General features: G+C 31.3%; 1 protein-coding gene across 6 annotated transcripts in view; it reads left to right on the top strand.

Moving 5' to 3' along the window:
* Positions 1-11,783, top strand: part of Mp (Multiplexin) — a 908,252-nt gene that overhangs the window by 488,814 nt on the left and 407,655 nt on the right. For 2 of the 6 annotated variants that reach the window (XM_067052620.1, XM_067052619.1), the window contains exon 5: positions 230-301. The exons of 2 other annotated variants lie outside the window; for them this stretch is intronic. In XM_067052620.1, the coding sequence (XP_066908721.1) occupies positions 230-301 (72 nt within the window). Of the gene's footprint in view, positions 1-77; positions 302-11,783 lie in introns of all 6 variants that reach the window. 2 more of the 6 variants (XM_067052625.1, XM_067052621.1) reach the window with 1 other exon arrangement.

Here is an 11,783-nt window from a genome sequence, read left to right as displayed (position 1 = left end):
TTATGTATATATTTGTAAAACAAAGTTTGCCAAACGATCCGATTCACGTATATAATAAGAATATAATAAATTTCTAGGAGAACCAGTAACGTTTTTGGAAACATCATGAGATGAAATTCAGGTTTGAGCTATGATTTACCAGGATATGGTTTGAAGTTGAGCAATACTGAGATCGCAGTGAAATATAATTATGTTAAATAAATACTTAGCAGTGATTATTATTTTGAAGGGAGCACTTCAGGAGCTGAAGATCTACGGCCTCCCGCACGTTGCTGAAGTCAAGTGTGAAAAAACTTTTGTGGTGAGTAATTTTTTCTATATATTAACTTTTTTTTTTTCTTTAAATATTTTCAGGATTTTATTTATGATCAAAAATGCCCTTGAAACAGATGAAGGAAAAATCTTTTAAGTTCTCTTAAATTGTTTTTACAAATGTAAATATAAAAATAATTTACTTTAAAACACTTTTGTAGATAATTTTAAAACGATTGGTTTAGATCTTACGGTTGCCTCTGACGGTCCCTTGAAATTTAAAATTGGAACGATGAAGTGGACTGGTTGGAGTGCTTGTGAGAACTATTTAAAGGGTCCTACTGACGAATACTCCACTCATTCGTTACATTCTGCTAACGAAAACACATATTTTAAAATTTCTACTAAATCTGAATGTATTTTAATGTATAGATTAATTTAATATTGATATAACTTGAGAATCGATGGGCACTAATTAGTACCTCTATAACTACTTAAACTTAATGCCCCAAAACTATAAATATAGTGGACATTCTAAGCAATTTAGAAGTTACAAAAGCACTTGTTATCTCATAGCAATTAATATGTTTTTTAAACACGATTTATTATAAAAAAAAATAAAAAAAATTGTAAGTTATTCCTTGGAGCAAGTGTCACAAAGTGTTTGGTTCAGAATTTGTGGGTTCGATTTCTACCTAGATCAGTCAATATTTATTTCGCGGTAGCACTGTGAAATAATTCTTGATATTTTCTCTATATGTTTTCAATGGAGGACATGAGTCATAAAACGATATATAATTAGTACAATATAGATAAAATTGTATAATATTGCTATCAATTATTCTATAGAATAAATATCTTAAATTTTTTAGTTACTTTTGAATTCGTTGACCAACGATTTTTGTTATTAATGCTAGAATAGAATAACCTCACAGATAAGTAAAAAAACATGAGGTTCATCGTTCCGCTTTTTATTTTTTTAATAAAAATAAATTATAAATACAACTCCAAAAATCCATAGTGAATTTAACATTAGTTATGATTCTTGCATTAAGTATGGATTGGTCCTCAGTGACCACCTTATAGCCAGAATTACGATTTTCCAATCAGCATTATATTTAAATAATGATAGTTTTAATTATGCCCTGGTTGACTTTTATTCGTGTGAGGCCCACGAATTAATTAACTATTAACGGTATAATTAGCATAATTAGTCATGTGTTTCGGCATTTAGCAAGAATAGGTTAGTAATCCGTAAGATAACTCGTTCTCATTCCCCTTTGGGAGTTAATTAAAACGTTAGGCTGTATTAATAAATAATTAAATGAGGTTATCCCATTATTAATATTAAATAAGAATAAAGTACCAAATTAATTACTAGGATATTTTTTCGAAAAAAAAATCTTTAAAGAGATTTTTAGTAATTTTTTTTTATAGCAGGATTTAGATTAATAGAAGACTTTAACAATATGATATTTGCCTTACATGAAAAAAAAAAAATATTTTTCAACTGTATATACGAATATAAGTGAAAAAATGGCTTATTTGACATTTAAATTTTGTTAATTATTTTTAAATTTTCACTAGTTTAGTCATTCATACTAATTAGAATATTTATCAAATTCTGAAAAACAGAAAAAAAAGGAAATTTTCCTGTATCACAATACATCACCTTACTACGTATTCCATATATCCGGATCTGGAGAGTTGTTTGATCCACCCTATTTACAGAACACTTTAATAAGTCTATACAGTTATGCACCTGTTCTTCGTAATTTAATAACCATATACGAGTATTTAATCATAAAAAGTTGATTATGGTTCCAGTAGAGTTCTTAAAATAAGAACTTACTATAATTAAATAACTTAAGATTGTTAAATCGAATAATATTTAAAAGTGGCTAAAATTGAAGAAAAAAAACTCCCGTTCTCCGTGCTAGCGTTCTTTTTCTTACCTGTGAAACAGACTCTTATACCGAGTATGTTGGTTGATTTTCGACATGTCACAATCTCATAAGAACTTAACCCAAAAATATTAGAAGACGGAAAAAGGAAATTTAGGTGTTAAATGTTTGATTCCTTTATTGTTGAATGGAGCAATATTTAAAAGGTGACTGATATTTAGAAAATGACAGGAAGTCTAATGATAGTTGAGTTCTTATTAATAAATAAATAAATAAATAAAAATATTAGTTCTCAAAGTTAAAAATAAAACAGATTTATCTTGTAGCTACGAGCAATAAAGAACATTTAGTGGCATAAGCACATAATTTTTTTAATATAACATTGCTTCCTGCGCTGTTCAATAACTGATAAGGAAACTGTATATCTCAATTAGTTCTTTAAAGTTGTATACTGTAATAAAGTTGCTTTATTTATAGTATCTACTTACAAACTTCACTCTAAGCTGCAAATAATGGCCTCTATTTATCATCGTCCAGAGAGCAATTGCGTACATATTTTGACGGATATTATTTTCTTTATTGTTTTTTAGTGGCAGTCTAACTACCTATAAGACCTTTAAAACGACTATGCTATACCATATTACTATACTATACTATTTACACTATAATATAGTAATATACTATCTATACTTTACTATAATTTATGCCTTGATCTCAACTGAAGAGGATCCGTAGGAGGTTATTAATTAGGCGCAATTGCATATATATTTTTCTGAATATTATTTTCTTTTAGTGTTCTTTAGTGGCAGTCATACTATTTATAAGACCTTTAAAACGACTATATTATATCATATTAATTACTATGCTATCTACACTATACTATATTAATATACTACATTAAGTGTATTCATGATCTTTAGTTTAACATGTTAAAGCGTGCTATATGGAAAAACATATGTTAAATGGAGAAATATTTCCTTCTTTTACCATGTTAAAACGATATAACGTGTAACATGGTTGAGAGTCTGTTACTAGGTCTGTTAAATGGAGAATGACGTCACGAAACAGACCATCAGAGCTTGTCACCATTTTATTTGATGTGTTACTCGTAGTTTGTGTCTTGTGTTTTGGACTTTTTAAAAAATCACTAGCCAAACTTTTACACTTCTACTTTTTACACTTATTTTAGACATGTTGTATTAAATTACTGTAATCAAAATATAGAAGTAAACAGTAACATGAAGTATTAGAAGGAAAGCTTACTAAACTAGTTGCTCAGAAAATCCGCTAGCTCTTATGCATTTACCATTTAATATGGCCTTACATAGGACTGCTCACAATGCTATACGTATAACATTTAACATGGTAAAACATTTTACATTTAACACATCATGAATACCCCTATTAATGATTCGTTCTCAACTGAAAAGGGTCCGTTGAAGGTTTATTTATTAAGTGGACAGCTGTACATCTAATTAAAGCAGTAATTATAATAGTGTATGTTCTGACCCAACATTGTGTATGAGTACAAGCCTTACTCCTATATTGGAGTAGTGCGTGGGAATCACTACATTCTTTTGTTTGAATTTTCTCCTTACCTTCCTGAGAATTCCTCTACTTTTTTTTATAAAGTAAATAAGCTCATGTGGAGCACATTCATCATTGAATTGACCAATCCATTCCATCTTTCTACGAAATTCAGTTTAGAAAGTCAATAAGTGTTTGGACTGGGGTAAGTGATTACTTTTGTGTACTGGATTGATCCCGATAGCTCATTTTCTCAGAAATATTGTATGATTTGTAGACGTTTCAGTTGTTTCGCATCAAGAATAATTATGGTTTAACAAGCCTAAGTGTTCCGAGTTGTATTTTTAAGTATGTATGAGTATTAGAGATTACAATAATTCTGTAAGAGTGAAAGGGGCAGCTTGAAATTAAAGAAAAAAATAGGACTTATCTTAAATATTTTTTTTATCTTATTTTAACTAAATCTATAATTTTACAAATTTATCGAAATTTAATAGTTTTTATAAGTTGCATACACATGTTCCGTATAACATTATAAATGTTCCGATATTAAGAATGGTTGCAAGGATCCTTATCAAATTTACAAGTACACTTTTTGGTAATGTCACAATGCACGTTCTATCACCTTAAACATAAAGAAATTGATCGCTTTTTTTTTTAGGTTTTTATTCATCGATGCTCTTACATGAGATAAGATTTAATTTGTAGTAATGGAATGTAGAACAAAAAACTAAATTAATTTAATGATTCATGATGCTCCTTATTAGGTCACAAATAAACTCATTCACAAAGACCTTAACGTCCCATTCGTTGCAGATTTGACCCAAAACAGAAATGCGTCTTTTCATTCCAAACTCCTTAACCATCCTAACCCATTAATTCTTAATCTTTCATCCTTAACAATCCCTGATAATCATCCGAGGCGTCTGAAAAGAAGATGGCCACGGGACCTTCTAATTTAAATTAATGTTTGAAGTACCACCAATGGGTGGTTCCTTCCCAAGATTTTCAAGTGTATATGAAACATACAACATATTTACCTATTGTATTATTTTGTACAGTTGTAAATTACATTATATAAATAATAATAAAAAAATAACGATAAAAAAAGTAGAATAATAATTTGAGTTAAATGAAAAGTGGAATAAATTAATAATATATGTTTTCCATAAATTAGGAAAAAAAAATGTTTTATAGGTTGTATAAAATGGAACTGATGTACAAATGCTGAAATTACTTTAAATATTTTTGCTAAATCTGGACAAACGACTGACATGGAATCCTCATACAAGACTGAAAAGACAGGAAACTGCTCGTCGATTCCGACTATTACAACATTTACTAGACAAACGGTCCAAACTTCCAATCCATTACAAAAGACTGATCTCCATGACTTATAAGGCTTATTTGGACATACGGAGTTGAGCTATGGGGCTCCACTAAACCATCTAATTCCTCTCGAATCCAATCCTTACAGTCCAAAATCCTTCGTAAAATCCTTAATGCTCCTTACTTTGTCACAAATCAAATCATTCATCAGGACCTCAATATTCTATATGTTGCCGATTTGGCCAGAATCAATCCAAATCATACCAATCCTTCCATAATAAACTTTCCAACCACCCAAACCAACTCGTTTCTAACCTGGCTTCTCCTTCACTACCCAATAATCCTCCTAGACGTCTGAAAAGAAGATGACCTCGAGATCTTCTTCTTTAGAAATGTTTTTGGAGTTCTATCAATGGGTAGATTCTCCACATGTTTTTATCATGTCATAATTTCACTTACAGCAAATTTACTTGATGTGTATGTATGTATACAGTTGTAAACATCAAAAAATAAATTATTAGAAAAAAATATATATATTTGATATTTATGGCTTGTAAATTAGGTACCTTATTGACAGATTATTTTATTGCGTTTAATAATGACAAATTTATGGAATTTGAAAAACACAGAAATTGTAGAGAAGAAGGATGAGACACAAAAGATTTTGATCTGGGTCTCAGTACTTCTTGCTACGCCATTGAAGCTTATGGGTTGGGCTTAACCTATGAATCTTACTAACGTTACCAATGGTTGACATAAACTAATCACCTTTAAATGGAAAATGAAATAAAAAAGAGATGAGGTGATATCGCAAAGCTCTTTTTTTGTTGAGATTAATAGAAATGTCCACCATTGTAATATAAGCTGAAACAGAAGGTAGCCAGTGAGTGGTGCCTACTTTTAAGACAACCCTCCTCCTTCTCTGAGGATTTCCACCAAGGCTTACATTTTTGGCTTCACTTTTCCTGACAGCTTACTCTGTCCATTGTTTAAGTTTTTCATAATTTTTCCGAAAAGTTATGTTTACCCATCTCTATATAAAATTCTGTAATATTTCCAATTTTATTCTCCTTTGACTTTTTTTTTTTATAACTTTTACCCTTAAAGTAACGCAATAGATTCGCACTTTATAATTTATAACCTCGCAATGTTTATATAGCTATCCTAATATTTCCTTGACCATTACCACTACAGTGAATAGGTCAAGTATAAATATTTGAGAGTGTGAGTTAAATTCAATGAAATGAAAGATACTCACCACATATAGAAGGAGTTCTTTGGGGGTATTTAAACTATTTTTTAGGCGGTTGAGATATTTAAAGTTTTTCATCTACTGCTGTTTGAGAAATTTAATGTTTTTTTGTGAGAACCATGTCTACCTTTATCTACCCCCCTGGTTTCCTTTTGTTTTTTTTTTCTCTTTCTTGTTTCCTTCACAACATTAATTGTGCTTCTACTTATTTAGTTGAGTATTTTAGTATTATTTATTTAGTATTATCTAATAAATAAACTGTTATTATTGAATTAAATTTCATTAGCGAATTATCGTGTATTTGTATAGTGGATGTGGGCTCGTGTCAATGTCTCGTAAAGATTATGATCATTTAGGCCACATCAAATTCATTATCTTCCACCCACCGAAATTATGTTGATTAGCAAATTAAGCTAGCTGTTGTCCTTTCCATTCTAAATTCATTACAGATACCTTTATAAACTACATTAAGGCACAAGTATAAATTAAATATTTTTACTGAGAAACTATTTATTGATTATTAATACTAATACTCATGAATGCTCACCCACGAGGAAGGATAAATAACACTAAAAAAACTAAGGTCAGGAGTAAAAAGATATAAACAAAAAATATTGTTTTTCTTTGTTACAGATTTTACATTTTTTCCTTGAGTTTTTAGAATTTTGATATGAAACTTGGAAGTTATTAGATATTACGAATGAACTTACAGAATATTTTATTTTCAAAGAATGATTCTTATAGAGAACCTAATTGTAAACTGAATTTACATTAATGATTTTTTGACCCGATCCAACCTATAGCCGTCCGTGAGTTGCATATAATTTTTTACGGAATTTGACAGTGACGATATTCAAACAACAGGTTAGTGTTAGATGTACTTTATTTACATCATATGAAATGGTGTACAGACTAAGACTCAATATATAAAACTGCAGATTACTATTTACAGCTGGTCTCCTAGAGCTTCCTCCGACAATACTATTCGACTTCTAAACTCTAGATTGAGACTGAGAATGATTTTATTCCTGATTTACTTAGGATATTTATCTAGAATGTCAGGAAGTAGGGAATGAGCATAGAACTATAAGAAGGAGTTAGCCCTTTGGGGGTGGTTTCCAGGAATTAAAATAAACCTAATAGCCTCATATGACAGTTTTCTATGTTGCATATTATATGGTGTGTGACGCGAACAATACTCAGGCGTTTGTGAACCCAAGAGATGGAAATAATGCAGTTCCCTTCAACTGATCATTTCCCTGGGACTGTAAAGGAGAAAGCTATAAAGGATATATATTTATTTTACGACATACACGATTGCATTTCAAATATATTTTGTGCATATCAGTAACAAAGGTCTACAGTCTTCGAATCCCTGTAAGGATTGGTCATCAAAATTTGAATATGACCAAAAATACTGAAAGGCATGTGATGATGAATTCTTATTAGGATAGATTCTCAATAATCATGACGAATTTTTAAAATAAATTAAATCTTGAAGTGATTTTGTCTTTTACGTTTATTTCATATTCCTTTTTTTTCAAATGAAGTTTTTGTATGAATATTTTTGCTATACGAAGTTTCTACCTGATATTTGACACTTGCACTACAGATTACCATATGATCTTGAAAGGTCTTATACAGCTCAAAGCCTGGAGTGAACAAGATCACATGGTGGTGGGACTATCAGAAGATCCACTGACCCGTGGATAAAGCATCAATGCCCGCATTATCAAGGACTCATTGCCCATTCGAGGCAGGAAATTCCCAGGAGGTATCTATTGCTGTGGGCTAGTGCCGTGGGAAACTTAAATACTTCCGGTATAAATAGAGAAACTAAATTCATTTATTTTAATAGCCAAATCGTCTATCAAACATTAAATAAAATATAACCAAGTGAGGAATGTCGATTGTTTTGGAAACCTTTTTCAAGTTAGTTTTCATGATCTAATCCATTTTCTTTTGTAACATTCTTTGGCTCAATTGTTTTTACATCTTTTATGGAGTCTTATTCGTTCGGGTTTTTTATTTCTTAAGTAACGAATTTTTGTTTGACTTTTACAAAGGCGGCCTTCACACAGTAATTTTTTTATATTTCAAGTCAGGTGAGTCTAAACTTTCTTTGATATTACGTGAGATGAAAATATTGTTTTGTAGCTTAAACTTTACAGCTTTGGAGTTCTTATGGTTTCTTGATGTTAACGTGTTTCCATCAAGTTAATTTTACAAATAGGTCGATAATTGTCAATCTATTTAATTTGAATGTTTTCTATTTTTATTTTTAGTTGTATGGTTATATGGACAAACAACTTCTATTGATTTATAAATGCTAAAAAAAAGAGATTAAATGTATGACCAAGTAAACCACAATGGTTCCTATTCATCCCTCTATTCTCAGTCTGCTGGTGTTCCTCAAGGTAGTATCCTTGGTCCCATCCTCTACACCGTTTATACAGATATTCCAACCAATCCTAACACTATCCTCACCACGTATGCTGATGATACACGTGTGCTCTCAGTTAATAATAACCCATTAATTGTATCTCAAACTCTCCAATTCCTTATCGCAGCTCTCGAAGAACGGTGTCGTAATTGGAGGATTAAGTAATCTTAAAATAATATCTTAAATAAATTCCAACAAATCCCATTAAATCACCTTTACCCTTCGACGTAAACCTACCGACTGCCCTACAGTTTCATTTAATAATGTTGATCTTACCCCTGTGTCGAACAGATCCGCTACCTTGGACTACATTTGGACAAACGATTAACCTGGAATCCTCAAAAAAAGACTGAAACAACAGGAAACTGCACGTCGATTTCGACTATTACAGCACTTACTGGACAACGGTCTAAACTTCCAACACATTACAAAAGACTGATCTACATGACTGTAATAAGGCCCATCTGGACATATAGAGTTGAGCTTTGAGGCCCCACTAAACCTTTTTCCTCTTGTATTCAATCCTTACAATCCAAAATCCTCAATGCTCCTTACTTTGTCACCAATTTCAATAAAGATATTAAAAAAAATTATGAAATATTTGAATACAATCATGATGAATATATAAATCAATAGAATTTTAAAACTAAAAACTAAATAGTTAGTAGTTATTTCAATCTACTCGCACACAATTTTCATTTAATACTGTACTTTGATTTGATACAAATATTTCTGTATTATTCAGAGCGGCAATTTTTTCTCATTCTGAATTTCTAAATGAGTCTTTCAATTGACAAATTGGAATTTAAAAATTGTATAAACTGTCTCTCCCTAATTTACTTATCTTTCCTGCTAGAACACCTTGTATAAGGTTCTTTTTTTTTTTCTTTTTTTTTTTTAGGCATTTGTGGTGAAACAAAGAAGCACATTTAATCTATCTACTCAGAGTCAGGAGAAGAGAAGTCAATTAAATGGATGCATATCGATGACAAGGTCCTCTATTTCGGTAGATAAAAGTTAAATCTTCGGACAGCCGGGGGCCTCTCCATTACCTGATGAGGAGAACATGGCGCTGAGGCCCGCTGATCTCTCGCTCCATTAATAATAATGACTAGGGTGGTATCTTATCGCCCCACTGTATCGTCATCATCGTGTCTCTTCCCGCCTCATTCAATTTAATATCTTTCTGAAGTATTTATCTTTTTCTGTTTAGAATTTTGTCTTTTAATTTATGGAGTATAAACGCAATATGTGGGCAACAAGCCCATCAGTTGATAGTTTCTTCTTTTAGTTAACCACATATATGAGAAAATGATAATATGTAATCTGCCTTTAACATGGAACGCCTCGATATTCCGGTTCAAAGATTTTCTTCTACGATTTTCGATGAAACTAGGTGTTATAGATAACCGTGACCAAACCATGTTGTAGTTTTTAACATCTTCAAATTTTAGCTAATTTTTCAAATATCTTTGTGTAGTAAGTACATTAATATTTATGAAGTGTGTAGAGTAAGGAGAGTTTGTGTAGTGTGAAATTGCTGAGAACTAATTCTCTTACCGTTTCCATATAATGATGAGATCTCAGTTTCTTCTCATTTAGACTCCAGATTTATGGAATTTTTTCCGAAATGGGTGTGTTGTTAGGACGGAACCTCTTTATGTGAAAATGATTTTTTTTTTTTTTTTGCATTTAATGAATTCATATAATTCTCACAAACAATAAAACAATTTTACTTTGATATAATTTACTGAATACAATTTTTTTTTCCATTTGTAGCTATAACCTGATAAAAAAAAATTTAATGTGCATATACAGACTATAAATCCACTCAAACCATAAATTTTTATTTCAACTTAATTGGAAAGCAATATTCACTTATGAATATAATGAGATTCCATATTAATATCTTAACATCTATATTCTATATAAGACTACTCTGATTCCAGTGTTCAATCTCACTATAGTACGTTTTTCAACCTTCATCAGGTTTGAGACAATGTAGGTTGGTAAAATAAAGTTTATAAGTCCATGGATATCCACCTAAATCACTTTGTTTTATTTTTAATCACCTCAAATTCAATAAATAAAAAAAGATATAATAAAAAAAACACCAACAAATTCTGCCCTGCTGTTACAAAAAAAAACTTTAAAAAAATGCATTTATGAACATCCCAAGGGAACACCTTACGAAAATTCTCCTTTAAATGCACATAATTAGCTTCTCTTAGCAATATTTCTTTATAAATGCTCCATTTACTCAGAGGAATTGCTTGGAAACTATTGCTTTATTAAGGATCGTTTATAAGACGAAAACTTTGTTAAGTAAGTTAAACGTGTGCGTTTATAGGAGACGTTTAATAATAAGGTACTTTATGACTATGTCCTTACAACTCCGAGCTAGGTAAGTAGCCAACAACAGATCATCGGGGCAGACCCTTCAATGAGAGACTTTGTTCGAAATATTTCACTACAATCTTCAAGGCCAGCCAATAGACTTTATTCATAGACAAAGATGACATTTATAGAGATATAAATTAGAATTTGATGAATGACATAGTTCTTCAGGCTGCCTGTAACCTCGACCACTAGCCATCTCTCTGCTCTACTGCTGTTCCTCAGTTTAAGATGCCCAGAATGGACTGAGCGTCGTCTGCCATACCATCAGTCCAGCACAGGCTAGTTCTTCCAGATAGTTTCCGTCCTTGTATCTGTTTTTCAGGCATATTCTTTGGAATTTGGTTCTCAACTATTCTCGTCAGAAGTTTCGCCATCCCAAGACTTATATCAATGACTGGGACAATGTCGGTATTGTTTAAAATATCCACCAGCTCTTAAAATATCCACTTACATTATCCAATATAATAAAATATCCACTTTTGTGCGTATAAACCCAATGGAATTTAAGAGGATTTGGCGTTCAAACCTAGCGAGAGTCCTGAGTTCTAGGAAGTGTTCAGCATTCCGATCCGTCGGTCAATACATTTTCAGGGTCTTGTACAGGCGCATCTTAGTGGTCCTAGATACCTCTCTGCATTTAAGGTGCATCTGGAGTCCATGGTAGGACTTATTTGTA

The sequence above is a fragment of the Halyomorpha halys genome, unplaced genomic scaffold, assembly GCF_000696795.3.
Source record: "Halyomorpha halys isolate HHAL.00 unplaced genomic scaffold, Hhal_1.1 Scaffold226.1, whole genome shotgun sequence".
NCBI lineage: Eukaryota > Metazoa > Arthropoda > Insecta > Hemiptera > Pentatomidae > Halyomorpha > Halyomorpha halys.
This window is presented reverse-complemented; position numbering and strand designations above follow the sequence as displayed.